Source organism: Solea solea, chromosome 6, assembly GCF_958295425.1.
Source record: "Solea solea chromosome 6, fSolSol10.1, whole genome shotgun sequence".
Taxonomy (NCBI): Eukaryota; Metazoa; Chordata; class Actinopteri; order Pleuronectiformes; family Soleidae; genus Solea; species Solea solea.
In genome coordinates, this window is record NC_081139.1 from 3,529,856 (window position 1) to 3,554,176 (window position 24,321).

Sequence of the window (24,321 nt, forward strand, 5' to 3'; positions counted from 1 at the left end):
CAGCAGCGTTTGGTTTCACATCACCAAATAGGTGAGTGCAGTCTAGTGTAACATTATAGCCCGATGCTTTGAACCAAAGATTTAAGCTGAGTTTTTCCATAAAGAGAGCAGGTAAAGGGCCAGGCTCTGAAACAGTGTCCTTCGCAAACAACAGATATGTTCTGATTGCTAAACCAACTCTCAGCCATCACACATTAGGGAAACTATAGAGCAGTTACTGTGTCAGGCAATCCATCACACACTCTCTCCCTGTAGCTACAGGAACCCAACGTTGCTACCTTACCTTCACACTCCTGAATGTTTTGCTCCAGGATCATGAGGTGGAGTCTGTTCAAAATAATTGATGCAATAAGTGGCGTACTGCAAGCGAAGCTCGTGACTCAAATTCTTATCGAAAAAGTCTTAAGAAAAAAAAACCCAAAAACCTTTGAAAGTCTGGTTCATGCAGGTTTAAAAAGCCATGTGAGGTGCTGGGGAGGAGTATTACAGATGGTACAGAATTGGTTCACATCCAATCTTCCTAGAAGAATTTTCTCCATCACCCTACTGGTAAGTCATCATCATCAGTGCAGATTACCTGCAGAATTCCACAGGGTACAATTTTAAGTCTGACTTATTTTTAGAAGACGATTACACGAGGTAGGCACTGCGGCGCATGGATAGCTAAAATTGACTTAAGCGATGCTTCAACGACGCTGCTTCTTCATCAACATCATGCAGTGTAGTAGTGTTTAAACGGGACCTGTGCTTAAATGGTCTCCTGAGGCTGCAATGTGGTTTTTAGCTTCGACAAGATGGACGTGGTAATGGACTTGTTTTCTTATAGTCGATCGTCATTATGTATTGAAAGTGAAACCATTCTTATCTTCTACCTGCAATTATTCCACAGCTAAATGTCTCGCAACTAAATTTTACACGAACCTAAACACAAGACATTCTCAGCTTAAGTGGTGCAGGTGTTCTTGTTTCGTATTAGCTTGGTTGTTCATCACTGTTCGTTTCAGTGTGCTGGAAATGGGTTTTTCCACAAAGAAACCGCATATTCTTCTCACCCCGTATTTATAAGTGATAATTGGTAGAAAGGCATAATTGACATATGTAGCTGCTCGGCAGGAGACTTATTCCCACAGTGAAATACAAAGGAGCAATTGAACCTCACATGAATTAAAAATAAACCTTCTTTTGCGCAACAGTGATACAATTCCTTGTGACACTAATGTCTTCAAACAGTCAAACATAAATAGCCGTGTGACAGAGGGCTGTGTTGAATGAAGCAGGTCATTTTCAACCTGAAAAACATACTAAATAAATAATGCATTTTTGTTTGTATTCACTCAGCATTTGGTGACATTTTAACGTGTCCTTTTATTTGTTCCAGCCGTCTAATCAAGGCCACCACTATCAGAATGAGATGAACCCCCTCCTTCACTCAAACCCCAGGTGAGCAAGCATGTGTCACCATTATTACACTTGTTGTTTTAGAAATGCTATAATGACCATACAGTATAATTATGTCTCAATCACTTTATTGGAACACGTCCAAAACATGTGGGGGGGGGGGGGGGAAATGCATGCAATAGCACGACCCTGGCTCTCTTAAAAGTTGAGTAGAACACTAATTAATGTTACTGATGAAAACCTGTTTTTGTCCCTCTATTGCACATCAAGAAATTGAAGAAAGATCAATTACACCAGGTTTATTCAAGTCGTGCTTGAAACATTACAAACACGTGTGTTAACTGCTTGTTAATATATAAGAGCAGCTTTCAGTCTCGTCATTCTAATCTAAATGTCCGTGATCACAGAATATGACAGACGTAAAAACAACAAAGCTGGTGCCCTTAGACTTTTGCGCTTTATCAGAGGTGGAGGACTTGAGTCAAGTCGCGTGAATTGAGTCCGACGTACAGTAGGTCACAAATTTGACTTGAGACTCGAGATTTGCTTGACTAATGTTGGTGAAAGACTTGGCTCGACTTAGACTCGAGTAAAATTACTTGAAATGACTTTACATGTTCTCAAATATTGAGGAGTTAATGTTACAATTAGTTTTTGAAACATGGAAACATGGAAAACATTGGGCGTACAAACCTGGCAACCGAGCGACACCACTATGTGAAATTCCAGTTAAATCTCACAAAGGAAGGTAAGGCGGGAAATCACTTAGTTGCTATTTTAATCCAACACTAGTTAACGTCTCGGTGGGTCAAAAGCTGGTCAGGATTAGTGCTTGAAACAAGAAGTTTTTTCAGCGTTTCCACGGTTTAATATAGGGCTAATGTCAGTTTTCTTTACATTTTTGTCTCTGTAGTTTTATTTATTTTCATTTTATTGGTGTTACTTTTACATTTCTTTCAGTTAAGAAAGTCACGAATAATACAGTGTTTCTGTTACAGATAAAACTCTAGCATATTAAATGTTGGCATATCTGGGAGGTCGTCTTTATCTTCTGTATTCATACGACTTGACTTGTGACGTGCTCGATTCTTGTAAGAATGAATTTGGAATTGCTTTGTTACTTGAAGGTTAAGACTTGTGACTTGTGTGACTTACTCTCATCTCTGCATAATCCCGTCCTTTATAAATGCCCAGTTTTGTTCAGTTGAATAATAACGTGCACTAACCATGTGTTGAGAGTAGAAACTCTTTTCACCTTTTACATATTCATATGCACTGTATTTAAAATGTGCAGTTGTGTGAAAATCTGATTTATTTCACGTACTTCACAAAAAATGCATGTAACCTGCATTTGTATTTGGTTCCTTAACATCCTGTGAGATTCATAATCGCATGGTAACCACAGTCAACTGTATAAAAAGGCTAAATGTCAACTGTCAGATAGATCTGCAGACGGGGCTTATCTCTCACAGATGAGTATGAATAAATTGTGTTCCAGGCTCAGTACTCTGCTTCTCCCTTAACTGCTGTTGTCAGTTTCAAAAGTGCTAATTATATTTTATTTATTATTTTATACTTTTTTATGACACCTTTTTCGTTTCAGTGCTAGGTAGTACTGTTGTAATTAATTTAAATTTTCCAAGGTCTTTGTTCGTCTCTGTAAAAGACACAAAAATCAAGGTTTAGACTTTGGACTTAGCTCTGATTTCCAACTGCATTTCAGGGCTAAATCCATCATTGATGAGGCAGAGGGCAATTTCTGCCCAGTAGGAGCCTCTGCAATTCTATGTTGCTTTACGAAACAGCCACAAGTCAAGTTCCACCTTGTTTAACCTCCCTACTGGTTATAACAAGAGAAAAGTTTCTGTCCTCTAAAAGAAAACACATGGATAAATGAGCTACATTACTGGAGGAGGAATTTGCAATTGCTCAGTGGTGGAGTGTTTTCAAAACACACTGCAGGCTTATAAAATGCTAAGAAGAACACAGACGGTATACTGCAGCGGAAAACCTACATGAAACCAATCAATGGCGCAGTGGCTGTGGCCTGGTCCTGAACCCAAGTAAATCAAGATGGCTCAAAAAAATTGAGAAATTGTTTCAAATTCACACTGGAATCTGAATCTGTGTTATCCAACTTAAGCTCCTCTTTGCACTGTAACCTACATCCTCGGAAAGTTGAATCAAAATCAATCTCTTATCCTTTCATTTGTGGGGAAATACGCAGCTGATAACACAACCTCCTCTTTGTAAAGGTAATGAAATGGTGCAGTCTTCACCAGTGTTGGCCAAAGAGGCGAATATCTGACTTAAGTTTTGTGTCAAATATCTTTTAGAGGCAGATTTCATGTCGAATAATTATGTTGAGAGTAGTGCTTCACAATTAATTGCAAAATAATGGAAATTCCTATTTCCAGTGGTGCAATATCTAAAAAAGACTTGATGAAATATGTGACAAAATGTGTGAAATATGCAATTTTATGTGTGCAATTCACCGGCCTAAAAAAAATCTTCCTCATCAGAGGATAAAATGCTTTCTTTGTTCATACTCCAAAAATGTCAAAACTTTATGATCTTGACACATTTTTTTTTTCATGAAAATATGCAAAAATGACAATGTACCATATCATAATTTTTGGACCATATATTGGCGCTCTATCTGAAAAGCTCTGTTGAAATACCACCAATGCCATCATTAATACAACAGTATCCCATATTAAGTTGTTTATTAGTTGTTTATCGGATCTAGTGTTTGACACTGGATCAGCCCAGTTCTCCTCTAACGTTTGAGAACGCCCTGCTCAGTCCGTCTGCCCACTAATGCAGAACCCTCCGCACCTCTCTGCTTAGCTCCATCTCTTTGCGGCAGGTTACAGAAGAAGACAAAGGCGTTGCATCATAGCGCCGCTCCTCAAATGATATGATTTATTGATGAAAAGCAATGTGGCGCGGCGCGAGCATGTGCGGACTCGCACCTTTTTGATTATTCCAAGTAAACGTAGAAGTGTAGAATGTGTCTCGGGACTTTTTAAAATATTCACTTAGGTTATGTTCCAACGATTTAGCATCCGCTGAAATGAATATTGCTCTTATTGACACCTCAAACACAGTCTCCGGCTTTTCTCTCTCTGCAGCTGTACCTCTGAAATTAGACTTCGAAGCAAACCCCCATTTACATATTGAAGAGCAGCTGCACAGGATTTGTCCTTGTTTTTCCATTTTTCTTTTCTTTTCTTTCCTTTTCGGCATTGCATTCTGAGAAAACCCTTACAGTGAATTGTATCATGGTGTTTTAGCAGCATCCTGGCACCACTGCTCAGCCTCCTCACTGTCGAGCAGCTACAATAGCTCCTAATGCTGTATTGAATGTTGCCAGGGCTTTTTTTTCCCATTTAGTTCTTGTGCTTTGCCTTTGGCTGGCATACCAAATGAATTGGGCATGAATAAAGGTTATCAAGGAGACCTTGAGTAACATTTCAAGTTGTTACAATGACGACTGTTGTGAGCGACAGGACCGCCTGGCTCCTGTTCACTGGGGGACATAGTATAGTAACCTTAGATTCCGTGTGTTTCATGGCTGAGCAGAAACACTTAGTGCACTTAGTCACATTAAAACAAACTCATTTCATCCGTCTATTACGGCCTCTTCCACATCTGCATTATAATACCTTCAGAATCTAACAATTTAATCATTCAAATCAAGTGCCTCTTTACAGAGGGATTTTGCAAAAGACCCTTATCCTTGAAAATTGCATCTGTTAACTTTTGTGCGATGTTCTTGCCTATTACAGTCAAAGTGGTGTGAGAGAGTATGGTGAATGCTTTTGTCAGAAATGAAAAAAAAGAAAGAGCCTCAAGAGAGATAAGTCTCCAAATTACTGTGCAGGCTTTACAAGTACAAAATGAGGAATTTATTTTTGAAGTAAAGCCAAAAATTTGATGAAAAGAAAATGAAGGCTGATAGCTTTTAAAAAAAATACTATATTGTTTATTTAATATACTCTTGTTGGTATTTTTGTGTCACTGGAGCAGCGAGCTAGATCACTAAAAGTAGATTACGTGATTAAAGAATGATAACACATTAAATCTGCAAAGTTTATAGTGATCAATGTAAATATTTTCGCTTGCTGTATGAACATTACTATTTCTATTCTACCCTTAATGCTCACAGATCTGTGCCGCAGGTGCACCCATGGTAAATTGCCCTGGGAATAATACACGACTCCTTATATGGACGTCCTGTGGGTGTGTTTTTATAGGTCACATATTCAGGCTTTAAAAAATGTGTTTTTTTTTATCTCATGTGTTGTTGAGTCAAAGTGATGATTCATTTTATATCGCATTTTTAGCAGCGATATAAATTAGCCATAATTGTGCAGGAGTCACAAAATAAAGCATTTTTCTTTACCTTTTGTTCATAAAACGAGACAAGTGAACTTTGAACTGTGACGTATTTCCAAATTTCACAAATTCAATCTCAATTTTAAACATTTTGAGTACTGTTTGCTAACGTGTGTTTATACAGTTGGTGAGAAAAAAGGATATAAGACACTATGTGACTCTGTGAATGTACTCTACAGCTTTGTGAACATACTTTGTTTTAAGAAAGAGTGACAGTATCGGATACAAATGTCTGAATCGCCTGCTCTCGGCTGAACACTGGACATTTTAGGTCCTCATTAAATATGCGACAATGTGCGCTGAGATGTCGAGTCCGGAGGCAAAAGGCGTAAATGGATAATCGTGTGTCTTATGTATAGTCTGACGTGACTACATGTTCTGTTTAACCAAAGACTCTCACAGAGATCTCCAGCTATAATTCATCTTGTGGCATTTTCTTCTCCAGCTTCAATCTCTAAAATAGCAGTGCCTTCATTTCCTTGGAAAAATGACTGATGTGCACCATGTGTGCACCTCAGACAGGAAGATAAACTAATTTAGAGAGAGATGTCCGGCGCCCTGTGACACAGACAAGGTGAAGACACCTGGCCAGAATGTGGACATTTGAAAGTCACAGCTTGAATTGGCTCCTAATAAATGATCCTTTAGGTAAAAGGGAGAGGCTAAGTGTGCAGGAGGACAAGTGGCTCAAGGACAATGGAAGCTTAGATGGGCTTCGAAGAGCATGCAGCGATAGGACTCCATTGTTAGAATGTCATATAGAAGCAATTTGATGTGCAGGGTACAATGGTCGGATGGCAAGTGTAATGGTATGTGTTGTCATAACTGTGTGCCTTGATGGTCTCTTCCTTAGGGAGTGGATGGATGTGCTTAGCCCTCCTATTATGCCTCCCAACCAGCCACGAAGGTCAGGGAGCACACCGAACAACTGGGGGAATCTCGTTGAAGGTACAGTCACCTTAATTTTAGTCCCTTTGCCGACTTCACACATCCCCCGCTTTGTGTCCTTTGAAGTCGAGGAGGACGACAAACAGTCCTTTGCTTTAACATTATCCACTGTAATTGCACAAATGCATACAAGCAACGGCAACAGGTCATCGGTGTCAGGGAAATGTTACGTTTCCTCCCCAAGACTGTACAAAGCAAGAGGGTGAAGTGGTAAAGTGTGTGAAATGGTGTCTAATTAAGAGTAAAAACCCAGGAGAGTGGAGCGCTCTGTCCTCCACATAACTCCATAGGTCAAAAGAGACGGGCTCATTACAGGTCCGTACCCCCTAGACACATCGACAAGGTTAATTGATGAAACCTTTCCAGTTTACAGCATCATTTTAAAAACCTCTTACACAATGTGTCTTCTAATTAGTTTTCATTATCATTGCCCAAGTTCTGATGAGATAAAATGTTCCTCTCGGAGCGTTCCATAACCTTTTTAGCATTTAACTGCCTGTCAGCTTAACAGCTACATTCGCATGCCTTAAAGAAGTGGGGGATTATAGAGAATCTCTTTACAGCTTCATAATGTGGTAGCGGGCATGTCTTAGGTGTTGATTGATGAGGGGAAAAAATGGCCGTGACAGAAAACTTTTAAATCCACCTGTCTCTGAAGGTCACCTGAGTGGCTGCACTTCACATTTTATTCTAGTTAAGTTGATAAAAAAGTACAGTACACTGATTACATTTATAGATCTCGATCTGTGTAAACTTCACTCCTTTGAAATACTGTTGCACTGTGTTCGATGCCAAGTGGTTTTCTTGGTGTTATTTCAGGAGGTGAAGAGCCTGTGAATGGAGACGAGCTGGAGGACGAGTATCTGAATCTGCTCTATGATCCTTGCCTGAACTGTTATTTTGATCCAAAGACGGGGAAGTACTATGAACTAGCTTAACCAAGAGCTCAAGAGACTCGGGGATTAATAATTCACTTGTCATTGACTGTGGATGAATGGATATCCGCTGCACTGAGAAACCTTTTAATGTCGCCGCTTTTGTTTTTGGGCAAACTAACAAGAGCTTTTCCGTCGCTGTAAGTGAAGTCGTGTCACGCTGGCGAGCGAACGAGCGAGACTCAATAAATCGGAGACAAACTTTTTTTTTTTTTTTTTGCGAGAAGTGGAGAAGTTCTCGCACCCGCACATCTGATGATGAAAAGAGTCTTTTCAAAAGTCTTGGCCTATTGAACGAATACAGTACGCAGGAACATCCTTGAGCTTCTTTTTAGCTAGATGATGTCTTATATATAACTTTTGCCCTAGCTAACTAAATATCGCGGTTTAATACCAGTTTTCTCTTCATCATGTTCAAAATGGAAACTATATTCATTTGTGTATACATTATTTAAATTTAATTAAAATTGATGCCACTGTGGCTCTGTGTGGTTTTATTGTGTTTAATCTACAGCTATTGAACAGAGCTCTCACTTTCCGTGTATTTATTAACACGGAAACTGTAAAAAGAAGATACATTTTAAATGTTTATGCATTTCCAGTGTTGTAGTCATTTTTTTTTTCATGCTCTGTACTAACAACAGAAGGAGAGTTTGTGGGACTGGCAGGTCTTGATCTCACCTGATGAGCAGCTGATACACGACAGTCTCCTCATTTCAGGGGAGGAGTTGTTGCTTCGGATCAAAGCAAACAAATGAAACAACAAAGGGGAAAATAACAGCCTCCATGTGTCACAGTGCGATTCCCTGTAGGTTTAATGACACAAACACAAACCAACTGACCATTGGTCCAATAAATGTACTGGTAAAAAAGTGACCGCATGTGAAAGGTTTAATTTTTTGTTTAATATTTGAGCAAAACAGGCTGATGATGCTGGAAGATTTTGATGTTTTTTAATTTAGGTGTTCCCTTAATCCCTTCATTTTCTTTGCAATACATATATATAACCAGCAATGGTCATTTTTCTGAAATGGTTAATACACCAGTATGTTGAAGCTCTTTGCTAAAAAACAACTGAAAAGAATAGTAAAGCACATTATTATTTCTTGAATAAGATGTCAAATTATAGTAATTTTCTTGCATGCCTGGACAGAAAAATAAAATGTTAGTGGTTGAATGTTATGCTTGATTAATTTCTGACTTTGCCCAGTGAGCTGGCTCAAATGTGGCTCTCAAAAAAGTGAAATCTAGTTTTGTTATTCGCTAAATAAATAGCTATAACATTTTTAGTTTTAAACGAGTTCTTGAAAGATTTCCTAAACATTTGTTTTCTCTTTTGTATGACAGGTTGTCTGATTAATCTGTAAGCACTGTGTGTGTGTGTGTGTATATATACACAGCTAAAGGATAATGCTGTAGAAAATGAAGTGTGGGAAAACACTTTGCAGTCACAGCAGGTGAGAGCAAACGGGAAGAAAACACTTTTGGCTCCGTGCCTTTTCGATAGAAATGTTTGTTTTATTAGTTAGTTTTAAATGTCCTCCACCATTTTGAGGCTTAATTAATCTACTGTGTTCTTTTTGTGCGCATCCAGATATAAACATAGTCTGACCACAGATGGCACCGAGGTGGAGGAAGATGTCAGCACAACAGGTAAACACTGCACTTCTTTATGTCTGCGAGACAAAATGGCATATTTGGCCTTGAATATTCCTGCTGCTGTAATTATCAGGGGTTTGCAAACATAACGAATGGGGAAAATACAGTGTGAAATACAGAGACCTCATAGTCAATAGACAGGCAGACGTGTAGCAAATCAGAACCTGTTGACATAATGTGTGCTACCTCCACAAAGAGGTTTTTCAGTTAAACGCAGCAGGAAAGCACGACACGCTTGCTTTTAGAAATCACAAGGATCTGTCAACCCTCTCATTGCATTGTCTCGCCCTTCAAGTTACCAGACCCTTCACTTTCAGGCCCATAGGACACACAACTGTGTGGGATGAAATATCAGCACATATTTCATAAGTCCACTCTCGGTCCAGGGACTCAAAGTTATACAGTTATTAAGTTTTCATGCGCTGCTGGTGAACCGACTGTCATGAGTGTAATGTTTAAAATAAAGGTGACGCATGTATGACAAGGATGACGAGATGCATCACATTGTGCAGGAGCCAGTATTGAGTTAATTTAGTTCAATGATTAATGCAGGATTACTTGTTAGAGTGTAAAATAGTTGGCCTGAAGCCTTTGAGTAATTATTCTTTTAAGGAAAGGAATGTGATGTCATTAGATAAAGGGCACCATGGACCCTTGATTACTTTGAAAGATAGAGGTAGATGTGTACTAGGAAATAGCTAGCAATTTGGCTCGAGTAGGGACGTGTCCGTTAGGAGCTGGTTTGGTGTAAAAAGGTGATTTAGGTGATTTAGGAATTGAAGTCAAGCCCATAGGAACCTGCCAACAGCTAAAGACATTGGGTGGCTTTGGAATTAAGTTTACGTTTGCCACTACAACAATTTAGTCTGATTCATCCCCCTCGTGAAGCTTGATTTACGGTTGAAATCAGATATTCACCTGCGACAAGCTCCTTTATATTGGACGATTCCAGCTGTCAGTGTGTCTAATTGGGAACATAACTTAGAAATTTGACATCATGTGCTTTTGAAGAAGACCTGAAACATGAACGCGATGGATTGAGAACATGAACTCTTTAGGAAAATTAAGTAAATAAAGTGGACCTGTTTTTGCAGCAGGTGATCTGAGATAAGAGTGACCTGCTCCTCCTCAGCCTCTGTCTTACAGCCTTGAGGGAAATCTGACCAATCACAGGGCAGTTTAGCCAGAGTGCATACCTGCATTCATGTCCCTTCAGTGGGAAAGATTGCTGCTAACAGACATCTAACACAATGAAATGCACATCAGTGTCAGAATAACGTGGAGAGATTGCCATCTATTGCATACTGTCTCTGCTCAGGTGATGAGAGGAGCTCTGGACAGAGTTACGATCCCAAAATGTATTATTTTAAAGCTGCAGTGCATAAGATTTGACATCATTAGAATCAGTTCATTCAAAATATTTGTTCAGAACTCCTCCATGACCGGAGCACAGACTCCGGCTGACACAGACACTGGACTGGAATAGATCGGCAGGGTTTGTGCTGTCGCTAAATACACCAGACTCCTCTGTTAAATATTGAGATTTTAGACATTTCCCTGGTAATTGTTGGAGATTAACCCATGTTTTAAGCATTATTAAGTCTTTTAAACAGATCTACAGTTTGACATTGTTCGTCCTGATTCTTGTGTTGCACGTCGTGCTCATGACTCTTCCTGTGACGGCACTCAGTGGCCAGCAGTCTGGCGGCATCATGCATAGTATCGCCTCAGCTCGCTTGGAACCATGACGAAATAACCGGAAACACTCCAACCAATTAATTAGTTATCAAAATAGTTGAAGATTCATTTATTGCTTGATTACTGATCAAATCATCATTGAAGCCCTGTTCCTGGTCACATAAGAGTTGTGAATTCAGCTGTCGTCATTTTTTTCTAGTGATCGTGCCTGCTGCCGCTTTAAAGGTGACATCGAATGCTGGTATAGCACATATATGTTAGTTATGGAGGTCTACTTACATATATTAACTTGTTTTCATGGTTAAAAACCTCCTAGTCGCTGCAAACGAGCAGATCAAAATATCTCCTCACTGACGCTCTCGTCAGCCGCACTGTTTTGGACCAAAATCACACCCCCAGAACGTGGACTGTGTTGTGATTGGCCAGCCAACAAGAGCTTTCCCACTGTCCTGTGATTGGCCAGGTACCTGGAAGTGACGTAATTGGTAGGCCAGCTCTCAGATACACAGCTCCCCCTCTGGCACGGTGGATGCTCTGCATCTCAGCAGCTACAACGAGAGTAGTTCTTCTTCTTCTTCTGCGGTTGAATGTACGCAACCGGATGTGCCCGGACTAGTGCCCGCACCAGGAGGCGCTACAGTGGTGAGAGGAGTGGTGAGGTATACTGATAACATCATCAGCATAGGGAAGTGCCGATCCGCTTCGCAGAGCCCAGGAAAACAATACAACCCTATTTTCTCAGCAGTGGCTGAACTATTTGTTCTGAAACTTTAGGGTTTCATAAACGAGGTAATGACGCAGATACACACACAAACGCAGCGTTAATTGGAGCTTCCGGTCTATGTCGCCTTTAAGTTTCTTAAATGTGTTTCACAGGATACACAGGTTGAAAACTCGGGGACAGAGTCACGGCTCTTGCCGGCGTGGTGATAAAAACCCGTGTCTCTGCAGTCGTAGCTCATCCGCCGTTTCATCGCGTTTCGCGTCACCTCCTCCTCAGTGTGATGGATGTCGCGATTATTACTTTTTGACCACACGGATCCTAATTATCACTTCAAAGACATATGATTTCACACTCACGCTCGTGGCATTACGGCACGAGTGAGGTGTTTAACGTTAGAGATAATGGATTTGAAGTGGGGCGTCACAATTTACAGTGAGTGATAGTGAGTGTCAGAAAATGCTCCTGCTTGGCCGGAGATTCATGCCCCTGTTGTTGGGGCTTTTTTTGGTTGCACACTGCTCTGATCCATAACACGCTGCTCTGATCCATAACACGCTGCTGTTCGGCTGTCATATCTTCTGCTCGTATTTCCTTTTTATCGAAGCCACACATCATGAACTGAGCTTTTAGGTTTATGGGCTCTTTAACTACCGCACTGTTGGCTCATATTGGATTCATTTGTCTTTTTAGGCCAGGTTAAGGCTTCACCCTAGTGGGATCATTGCATCGGTAATCTTCGTCTCAGTGGCAGTGATGGCCACGGCTGTATTGATTATCCCAAAAGTGCTGCTTCTCAAGTCGAGACGGCAAACTTAATTAATGAGCCTTTTATTTGAGATCCTCAGTGCAGCAGAAGTTCATCTCCCGGGTCTGTCACGTAGTAGCGCGATACTCGCCGCTGAGGCAGGTGGGAGGGGTCACAGTTCAGCGTCACCTGTACCATGGCTGCATCACATCACATGTAACGTTTGCCAGCATCTTCTGGAGTAAATCTCACATTGACAAGAGGGAGAAAAATGGATGAATTTTCTTGTTTAGGGCCTGAAAGAATCTTTTGATTTGCGGTTTTCATCCACACAGCATCGCCAAATGGTCTTGATTTGTTTTTGAAAAGCAACAGCAAATTCTCACATTTTGAGGAGGTGGAACAAGCAAGTGTTTGATTGTCTTTATTTACTGTCTGATTTGAATTCTTATCAGTGTTGTCGCTTTATGCACATCGTGGTAAATGTTGAGCCGAGTGTGTTTTGTCACGGACTACTTTAAAGGAACACTCACTAATTACACATCAAGGTCTTACACAGCCCATGAAAAGAGTTGTTTCATTTCTTCTGCTCTTCTTTTTAAGGAGCTTTTTTTTTTAACTCCGTGAATACCAGAACGCATCTTTAAAATTAGTCCATTTTAATGGCACTTTCAATGTTGTGTTCACATAAAAACCACAGAATTAAAGAGTAGATAAAAACAGTATTAATGTTGCAGCAACAAGTTATAAATTAGTTTAAATCTGTTTAATTTGAGACCTATTTCCATTTTCATGCTCACTTCTTCACTAATTTCTCCACCTTAAATAAATGTGCTCCACTGACTCTTGGATATTTAACGGCTACATTTATGGCAGTGAAATGAAATAAAACGCTCACAGGAACGAACGCAAACTGAAATGATTTGATGAAGGGATAACACTTTACAATAAGGGCACGTTAATAATTAGCATTAATAAATGCTGCAATGAGCATTTACTAACTAATTCACATTTTTAGCCAAACATTTATTCATGCTATTCAGGTTAAATGCGGCGTGAATTCATACATTATTTAAGGATTTATAATTATTGCTATTGTTAAGAGGGAAAATACGTACAGACATTAAAATATTCTGTGCTTTGTTCTGTGGTGTAAAAGTATGGAATAGTTTGATATATAGTTTTTCAGTGTAAATTGGTCCATTTGTCCTTTTCTATGTGATGATGTGCGCAGCCTATTTCAAGTTGTTTATTCAAATGGTTCTAATTATCATTAGTATTAGCACTTATTATTAAGGAAGCTGGATAAACGTGTCATATAAATAAGGGAGAAGTGGTGTGATAGTTTTTTTTGTTATTTCTTGTTGACAACATGCTTGGGGAGGTTCAGTTTATCAAAGCGGGGTTAGTTTGGAATTCATTTTTTCTTCTTTACAGTAAAGTAGAGGGTTTAGGACTGAGGAGTATATAAAAGTTGTTTGCGCAGCTGATTGTTGTTGTTGTATTTATAGATCTAGTAACATGTTTCCTGTCTTTCCATTTCAGCAGTATTGTTTTCTTGCTATTGTAATTTGTTTTTTGAGTTTAGTGTTTAATCCTTAGAACACAGAGCATTTTGGCAGATTTTTTTTTTCCATTACTATGTTAAAACAAACAGTTTATACAGGGGCTATAAGAATGTGCAACATCCTTTTTTTCAGCACAACCTAGACAATCTGATGAACAAAAGACATTTAATTTTCATCAACTATATAAACACACCGTAGCAAAAAGTACTCAAAATGTTTAAAATCGGATTGCATTTGTGAAATTTGGAAATACGTCACAGTTCAAAGTTCACTTTGCTCGTTTTTCTGACCCAAAAGCAAAGAAAAACAATTATTGCTATTTTATATCACTACTAAAAATGTGATATAAAATGAATCATAACTTTGACTCAACAACACATTTAAAGCCTCAATATGTGACTTTAGAGCTGCAACTAACAATTATTTTCATAATCGATTAATCTGTCGATTATTTTCTCGATTAATCGTTTGGTCCTTAAAATATCAGAAAACCTTAAAAAATGATGATCGGTGATTGTCAAACCTTGTTTTTTCCACAAACCAAAATGATTCACTTTTAATGATTTCTTTGTTATCAAGAGCAAAGAATTGAAGAAAATATTCACATTTAAGAAACTTAAACATTCATAAATCTTGTTTTAATCATGAAAAAAAGCTTCAAACGGATTAATCGATTATCAAAATAGTAATCGATTCATCGATTAATTGTTTCAGAAAATGTTTCGGAAAATGTTAATTTCCACTCAGTGTGGCTCTCAAGCTACTGATGACGGTGTGAACTTACTGTGTGTGTGTGTGTGTGTGTGTGTGTGTTTTACAGCACATTCTAGTTTGATGGTTATTGAATATACTTGGAATGGATTGACTCGAGTGTTTTTATTGGCCTTGAACATCTACTCCTGAGTGTGTTAGAAAAGTCAATGCTTTTTGTTTGGCAGGATACAATTCAAAAGCCTTTCACAGCTATTCATTGTAGTATTATTTACAGAAAAAGGAACGAAAGATTGAAATACTACTTTATGTGTGTGTATGTGTGTTATTCAGTCCTTTGATCCACTGAACGCATGGTCAATTGATTAGCACATGGTACGTTAAGACCCTCTGCTGGTTCTCTTTAGTATTACACCATGTCATTATTTTTTTAAAGCCACACAAACTGTCATAAGTTGAATCTACTTGTATGTTGTGACATTTGTGGAGAATCCTCTGCTGTATCCCATTAAAATAAATTGAGTAGCCAAACGTGATACAAACACTTTGTCAAAACACGTCGATAAAATATAATAATAGAGTTCAACAGCGCCACAAAAATAACCACAGTGTTGAATTAGTGAGTCTTCTAAAAATGTTTCCGATTGTGATTAGACTGAAAACATGTGAAATAATTAGATAAAAAACACATTTTCAACCTTTTATTGTGTTGTTTGGCATTTATTGTATAAAGTAAAATCTACTGTCCTTTTAAACGTGCGTTCAGTCCTGCGTCTAAGGGTTCCTGTAGGTTTTATTCAAGCTGTGTTGTCAAGCAGATAAAGCAGGCTGGGTGCATTAGAGCAAATGTTTGATTAAATGATTACACGGTTACAGTCATTTGATCATTTAATGCAGTGGTTTTCAAACTGTTTCTACCAAGTACCACCTGAGGAAATATTGAGCTCTCGCAAGTAACACCATCATTACCACAGGAGGCAGATTTATTCTCTTATCATCCTCCTCTTCCTCACATTACACTTGCATAGACATATTAGATTAAGATGGAGTGAGAGATAAGGTGACTCCAATTATTATTATTATTAGGGCCCGAGCATGAATGGCAGGGGCCGAAGCAGCTCCTGACAAGAATTTGTATGCGAGAAACCTATTGTTATCCTTCAGATTAAGGGGATTAACGTGCATAAAAACTGTAAAATGCGATATTGGTACAGTTCCGAGACCCGTGCGTTGCTCATGGGCTCTATAGCGCCCCCTAAAGTAAAAACCGAGGCAAAATTGAGTTACACTGAATGTTATAGACCAAGACGAACAAAAAAGTCGACCGTAACCACTCAACTCAACAGGAAGTCGGCCATTTTGAATTTTGCTGTCCATTTTGGCAATTTGCACCCTACATAAATGAGCGAACTCATCCAAGTACGTTTGTCGTACCGACAGAAAAAAAAAATGCGCCAATTGGTACTAGAAACATCAAAGCTGAAAAGTTGTCGAAAGGTTTCGCGGATTCAAAAGGGCGTGGCCACAACAACCCTTGGCGTTTTGGCGAATTTCGACCATTCGCCACAAAACAGGAAGTGCCCTATAACTTTACATAACATACATTGACCGATCACCTCCAAACTTTATACGTGACACAAGAGACTGACCCAGAACACGTCTATGGACACAAATTTGAGCAAACAGGAAGTCGGCTGTTTTAAATTTAACTGTCATTTCGCCACAAAACAGGAAGTACCCTATAACTTCACCGTACTTTGACCGATTGCCTCAAAACATCATACGTGACACAACAGACCGACCCTGAACATCATCTATTCATTACTATTACGTGGCTTTGTAGTCATTTTGGAATTTTTGGAAAATTGGATTATCGAATACAAGTGAAGACAGTTGAGTGAGGGAGACGGCGAGGTCAGGGAACTGCTGCACTACCAGACTTGTGTGGGGGACACGAGGGCTCTATCATCAATATGTGCAGCTATAGTTCATTATTATTATTACTTTTTTTTAGTTATTTGTTTCATTTTGTAAAATTTGTACGCACCCTGGTCAAAATTCCTCAGCTCCACTTCACTCCCATCACATAGGCTGGTTTTTACAGTAGAACAGTATTTCTGATTTTCCTCCCAAGTACTATCAGAGGAGCTTGTGTACCACTGGTAGTACACATACCACAGTTTTAGAATAAAGGATTTAATATAAACTAAAATGCAAAAGGGATTCATCTCTCTTTTTAACATGATTTTTATTCATGATTTCTTTAGTTTATTGTATTAAAGTTTAAAGGGTTAGGATTAGTCCACTAATCTCTGTTTTGGTAAAAGAACTTTAACTTGATAGGAATTTCAAAATGAATATGGACCGACGAAGCAAATCCACATTATGATTGTGCGAATCATACAGCACCTGGAAGACTTTCTAAACTTGTCATGTCAGTTCAAAAAGTCAAACAGTGCTCTCTCACCACACCCTTATTTAAAAAAGCACCTCACTATAAATTTTTCTTTCCACCACATCCTTCTTTACATCCTTCTTTGTGTAGGACAATAATGAAAATTAGACCTCGAAGACACTGTTGTGTCCCTGCCCAGCTAATTACTTTGTTTGACCGTCTAACCGTGGGAACATAAAATGAAGGATGGATTTGTGGCAACAAATTTTCCGGGGATGCAGGAGGAATTCTGGAGGTGACATACAGTACTATAGATCCACATCATAGCTGCCATGGTGGAGGTTTGGCTGAGTCTGTAATGTCTTTGTTTGCTCTCTGAAAACACGTGCTTATGTGCTGTTTGATTGATGTTTTCAAGGTAGTGTTTGATTAAGATATTTAGTTAATTGGCTTGATCTGTATGTTCCTGGATACATATGGAAGCCTCAAAGGCATTAGGCTGATGAGTTTTTCTTATGACCTAATTACACTATTATTTAGGTACAGTGTATCTAATATTACAGTTAAAAATAAATCTTTTTATAAGACTTTATTGGTATAGATACCCATATAAAGTATCTAGCTTAGTCTAAATGCCTTAAAATAATGTAGTGAATGTTGTGTTTTCTTCAGCAGAAATGGACTCCTCTCATAACTTAAAGCTATACGGCTCAGTTACGGTACAGTGCTCAGCAGGGCGGGTGTTTGCCAACACAGGAATAAATGTTGTCTTTAGGATATACGTCTTTTCTCAATTTTAACACGTGTACTGACTAATTGCTGCTGACGGTGTTTCCGTGTTCTATAAGAAGATTTGTATGTAAGCTATAGCTCAAAGATAATGGCCAAATGAAAATGTGAGTGTCGAATTCCAAACTTTTGTTTTGTGTGTTTGATTTTAGTGTTTTTTTTTCCTGTAAAATTCGAAATGGTTCATTTCTGCTACAGTTTGATTCATTTAAATCATCATAGAGTGAGATATTCACAGTATTATTGGACAGCTACAAATACCTTTTGGATCTTTCACAAATCTACGAGGATGCCAAGTTATACGCCAGTTATATGGGAAAAACAAAGCCCAAACAAGGTCTGAGACATTAACATAATGTACCCGTGTGGAATAATAAGCATGGCCAAACGAGGAGATATAAGCCACTGACAGTGCATTCAGAGGATTTCACCTCAAATGCAGCATCCTGTGGCTGTACACTAAGAAGCAGAGGTGGAAAGTAATGGATTATATTTACTCGCATTACAATCTTTTTATTTATGTATGTTTTTTTTCACTACGTTTTAAATCACATCCGTCAGTGAATGTTGAGGACAGGCGGGTGAATTGACACTTTTATTTTGTCAGCACTTGAATTTGTAAAGGTTTGCCTTTAATGAAAAACAATTCATGTTTTATCATTTGTTAAAACGGTACCTTTGTTAAAGAGTACATTTTAAACAAGGTACTTTTTTTTTTTTTTACTTTAACTTGAGTACATTTTTAGACGAGTACTTTAACTTGTATTTCAGTCAAATTGTACCAAAATAGACTTACTTGAGTGGAATAGTTCAGTACTAATCCCACCTCTGCTAACATCAGGAAGATGGTATATGAAGATAAAGTTAATGTACATATATACAGTATATAGTCTGTCCTCTTTCTTATAGTGACATTTCTTTTTCCTCGTATTACACACCAACTAAAACCAGAGTAAGTTGTTTCTATTGTTCACCACAGACAGTATCTGTTACAACTAGAATGCATCCTCTTTTTCTTTTTCTGACATTGTATAAGAGTAATATGATATCACAGTGTTACATGTGTGTCCAAGGAACACTGGCGTACATCCAGAGGAAACAGGACTAGCTTTTGTGTCAACAAAGTTCATATTTATTCGGGAGTGTCCTCCGCTTATGCCAGACCTCAGCTTTGCCATCAGTGTTCCTTTATGACAGTTGGGAGCAGAAAGAGGGTGTGAGGTTTGTCGCTGACATGAAATATCAAGGTGAGATTTTGTCATTTTATTGTTTAAAACGTGTATTTTGTGTTGTTATACTGTATAACTCCCAAATCACCCATCTACACTTTGTGTTATACAGTTCATTGGTACTTAGTGGCTTTAATTGCTACCCTCGTAATACTATGGCAAATCTCCACTTTTACTGGATCTTGGAATTTCACAAAAATTCCAGGTCAGCCATTATTATTATTATCATTATTATTATTATTATTATTATTATTAGACCTTATATCTGAAGCTGCCTCTTTTCATTCACATTTTCATTTGTCTTACGTTCATTTCAGTTGATAATGGCTTGAATCGAGACACCCCTGGACACAGACTTCACGTGGGTAAGTCACTCCAGCACGCATAGTTATACTTAGAGTAAAAGTTAGAAGCATATATTCACAGATTCAAAATTTCGCGATCAATGACATTTATACGAAACATTGCTGAAACACGTGCGAGACATATTTTGAATCGTAGCAACGTGGACAACAAGCTACAACTTCGTTTTCAAAAAGAAAGCTATACTGACGTCAACGTGCAGTCAGCCCAGGGACCGTCTAAAAAGTGCATGACCCGAAAAAGATATTTACCATAATATAGTCAGTGTAGTGTCGTCGAACTTTCTGGAAGATGAAATTGACTCAAAATATGTGTTCGTTTGAATCTCTGAATATGTTTCTAACTTTACTTAACTTAAACATATGTATACAACAAATAGATGAGTATAATGTTTTAATGATATTTGCTTCACATTTTACCACGAGAGTTTGTGGCAAAAACGGCAGATAATAATGATTAATTCATAAATATGACTCATTTACAGGGTTTGATGAAGCTCTTCATGTCTGGGTTGAGACAGAGTGACTTTGACTGTTTCTGTCACGGTGGATGAAATAGTGAATGGAACAATAGTATTTTGTGATACGAGTGCGACACAGCATGAAGTATCCGGATGTTGTGTATAACGTGAGAACCTGTTTATGGACTCAAATTTTGGATTATCAATGCTTCTTTTGATTGCGGTGACTCATTTTCTCACGTATGGCGTATTTCCACTGGTTCTACTCGCCTCACCGCGGTGATTTACGTTTTATACGCGACACACACACACGAGTAACTAGTGACTTTACACCAGACTCCTGTAGTTGTTGGAGATTAACCCACGTTTTTAGGATTGTTAAGTAGTTTTAACCGATCTACAGTTCGGCGCTGTTCGGCTTGATTTCTGTCCACACGTCTCCGGAGCACAGCCTCCTACTCCACACACGACAGCGGCAGGCAGCATGCTAACCGGCCCCACAAATGCTCCTTTACCTGGAGAATACCTATAAACAAACACTTCCTGAACTATTGCTCCACCTAGTGGTCAAACACAAAAACTCCATATACACGCACCCATAGTCACCTATAAATAAAACAGATAAACAAAAACTATATTATGGAATCCAGCACTAAATTAATAGGAGTTTAAGCAGCTAAAAGTGCTTTAATGATCAATTCTGTGAAGGACAATGATACGTATGCAGATACTGAACTGGATTTTTAAAATACACAGGGCTGCCCAGAAGGGAAAATGAGTCTGACTTGTCATCCATAACAGGTAATGTATGTTGAGAGCCAAAGTCAGTTGGCATTTGCTTAAGTTCAATAACCCCCATGGACTTTATAACAAACTTAATAACCTTGAGTGGCAATAATACGCTTCCATATTAATACGCTTCCATATTAAACACTTGCACATTCACTGCACGTTTGGCCGCCGCCATCCTCCAGGATTAAAAATGTTTTTTTCAATCTTTATTGTCTGTGCTTTCAGCTCCACCTCCCGGGCAAAAGTGCAACCTCTCCGAAGCGTGTCCTGACGGCAGTTTTGCTTTCAGGATCAGGAGTGGTGCTGCAAATGTTGTGGGCCCAACGGTCTGTTTTGATGGTAAAATGTACGTGTCGTAAACGCCTCCAAGTTAAACATGATTCCTCTGACAAGAAAACTTAACCTGTGGTGTCTCAACAGCGCCATGAGCCATGTGCTGAATAACGTGGGACCAGGACTCAACATTGTGTTGGTTAATGGTGAGTAAAATGCTGTAAAGAACTCTTTTCTGGCATAAACACTGACTCTGGAGACCAAAAACCTGGTCCTAATTAACTGGTTGTGGTTAAGGTTAGGGATAAATTAATGGAAGTCAATGCAGTGGCCAAAGAAGAAGAATTGTGCAGATATTTATCTGTGTGTATGAGGGAGAGAGGAAATGTGTGTTTTTAAAAAAAAATAAATAAAAGTGAAATTACAATTCCATGACTCTGCAGAAGATCTTGGAATATTAGCAAAAGCTCCAGAACAGATATCTGATAGTCCTTGAAATGTCTAATGTGTCCTCTCCATGTCAGGCATGAGTGGAGTTGTAGAAGACACTATGAATTTTAATAGAAACCACAAAGCGGAAGAACTCGTGCAATACCTGAAGGATATTCAACCTGGAAAAATAGTTTTGGCGGCTTCGTTTGATGATTTGGCAGCAAAGTAAGTGTAAAACTCAGTGATTCCACACTGTAGTGGTTTCATGCCCCGTGCAATAACCACTTGTGTTCCTTTTGGTGGCAGATTGACAGACGAATCCCGGGAGTTGTTTGCCAAACTCGGAAGCAATTTACTCAAGTCGTTGAATAGTCGAGACAATTGGGTGTTTGTAGGAAGCACGAGCTCTGAGCACATATCGGCCTTTGAGAAGGTGAGTGATCCTTTCTTTTGCTGCAATTTGACTTGTGCCGAAAAAAGACCGATGGATTTTGAAATACGCTCAAAGTAACGTCACATGACGACTGACAGAAAAGTAACATTTCTTCTCTGTCCAACTGTCAGCTGTGTCCGAGTGATGAAAAAACCAACGTGTACGAAGGATGGCCAGATATAGTCGAGCTTAGTAGCTGTTACCCAAGAATCCAGACTGATGCGGATCGACCCTAAAGGACTGCTGAAGGACCTCCTTCCTCACCCTCACTGGGCTTTATGTTGACTCAGTATCATATGATTGTGGACTGTACTTTGGTTTTATTCTACCCCCTGCATCGTACGTTATGAGAGCACATTTAAACGTTAACAGAGGTGATAATTACTGGTGTTCTTTCACGTGTTTACATTCAGGGAGTAATGAAGTGTGTTTTCTCTGACTCGGTGGAGGACGCTTTGTTTTATTACACGTCGATGAAAGAGCGATCTTTTTGCGTCGTCGCATCTTTATTTTTACGCCTTCATTGTATTTATTGTGTACTTGTAAGCAAAGCTCTTGCATGTAAAACTGATTTTTTTGAATTAATACACTGAGAAGACCGAGTTTTATCAAAGTTTGCAAACTGTGAAATAATTCCATATCTATTCAAGTATTTGATAGTTGCATTGTATTTGCTGCATTTAATAAATCTGTGAGAATGTATCAAATCTCTTTATTCCCCTCTGAAATGTTGTCACGTCACGTAGATGTACACAGATAAATGAACATGATGTTGTTTGGTGTTTAAATTCAATACTTTCTCTCTATTACTGCACTGTTCTCCACAGTTCGACCACGCGGTTGATGGTTTTCCAGGGAGTTAATCGCAGCACAGATCAGCTCTCTGAGGCCGAGATGTGAAACCTGGAGTCACACTGAGGACATGTGAGTCAGCGTCAAAGAGGCCACAGTTTGTTTTTCCGATGACAGACTTTAGTCTCACCCCAAGACAAGCAGGCAGCAGCAGAAGTAAATAAAATATTTGTCTTACCTGATGCATCGTGTGCTTGAAAAGGTTAACCCTTAGTGCTCACAGCATGGTTCAGTGCCGCAGGTGCACCCATGGTAATTTGCTGTGGGAATAATGCGCAACTCCTTATATGGACATCCTGGGAGTTTGTGTGTTTATAGGTCACATATTCAGGCTTTAAAAAAATGCTGTTTTTTTTTCGTTGTTGAGTCAAAGTTATGATTAATTTTATATCGCATTTTTAGTCGTGATATAACGTAGCAATAATTTCAAAAATGTCACTCATTCAATCTGATTTGAAACATTTTGAGTACTTTTTGCTCAAGTGTGTTTATATAGTTGGTGAAAATGAAACATCAGATTTCCTAGGTTGTGCTGGAAAAAAGGATATAAGACACTCTATATTGCACATTCTTATAGCCTCTGTATGTTTAAACATAATCATGGAACAAAGCAGCTGAAATCCTCTGTGTTCTAAGGATTAAAATGGTGATCATTATGAGGAATATTACTTTCCTATGCGGTGTCTTCACAAAAAGAATCCGTGTTTGAGCTAAACCAAGTGTCTTTGTTGTTGGTGGAGTGTTTTCCGCCTTCAACGCTGATTATTATATCATGTCCTTTCAATTCATCCAAAGTGTTTTATTTTCAGTCAAACTCTCTGTTCATCACCCAAACAGCCACAAGCAGCAGCAGCAGCAGCAGTGATGTCATCGCCAACCATTCAAGTCACTGGGCTTCTTTTTTGTCTTCACAGCTGTTATTTGACCTGAGTGTAAACATGGCTTGGTGGTTGAGGTGAAGTGAAAAGGCTCCTCGCTTCACTGGTGGAACACAAAGTGACTCTTCATTTGTCTGACGCCGTAACAATGCGGCTTTGTGTTGCTCTCAACGCCCACAGCTGCATTGTTGGCGTGACTGCGACTGAGAGATTATTATCAACCTGTTTTCCCTGCACACTTATTTCACACGCGACACTGAGGAAGTCATTCCCGTCTGTGGCGGTGATTAGACTTCACAACTGCTCCCTCGTGCGTCAGGCAGTCCCTTCCTAATTTGACCGCGTCAGCACATTGCGCCTTAATTTATGATCATTTCTTTTTGTTGTACTACAGTGTTTTATCCCATTCTTAGTCTGCTTTTTAGTAAACGTAGCACAACAAGTAGAAGAAGCTCTTGAAGACCCATTTCTTCCAAGAGCATCTTCTGTGGATTTCTTTCCAAGACTTCTTCGATGTAGCTAATTCCTCTTTTGTAAGTCGCTTTTTGATAAAAACCATCTGCTAACTGCTTAAATGTAAATCTTAAGTAAGGACATTTGTGTTTGGTCGATTATTTCTTTGTTGCTTCTTGGAAATA

General features: G+C 38.9%; 2 protein-coding genes across 4 annotated transcripts in view; both read left to right on the plus strand.

Annotated features, from left to right (window-relative positions):
* The window catches only part of cfap20dc (CFAP20 domain containing), a 37,054-nt gene extending 17,872 nt beyond the window's left edge, over positions 1-19,182 (plus strand). Inside the window, exons 15-19 of one of the 3 annotated variants that reach the window (XR_009240476.1) lie at positions 1,379-1,440; positions 6,653-6,747; positions 9,030-9,139; positions 9,277-9,335; positions 19,045-19,182. Coding sequence is in view for 1 of the 3 variants with exons in the window: in XM_058632688.1 (XP_058488671.1) it covers positions 1,379-1,440; positions 6,653-6,747; positions 7,567-7,685 (276 nt within the window). In the remaining 2 variants the exon portion in view is untranslated. Of the gene's footprint in view, positions 1-1,378; positions 1,441-6,652; positions 6,748-7,566; positions 8,537-9,029; positions 9,140-9,276; positions 9,336-19,044 lie in introns of those variants that run through there. The other 2 variants (XR_009240477.1, XM_058632688.1) reach the window with 2 other exon arrangements.
* Positions 19,059-22,681, plus strand: si:dkeyp-67f1.2 (uncharacterized protein LOC556106 homolog). Its single transcript, XM_058632689.1, has 9 exons — positions 19,059-19,218; positions 19,313-19,405; positions 19,518-19,565; positions 20,780-20,824; positions 21,041-21,161; positions 21,236-21,294; positions 21,613-21,745; positions 21,827-21,953; positions 22,085-22,681. The coding sequence occupies exons 1-9, from the start codon at positions 19,206-19,208 to the stop codon at positions 22,187-22,189; spliced, it is 744 nt and encodes a 247-aa protein (XP_058488672.1). The 5' UTR covers positions 19,059-19,205; the 3' UTR covers positions 22,190-22,681.
* Positions 22,682-24,321: the final 1,640 nt, after the last annotated feature.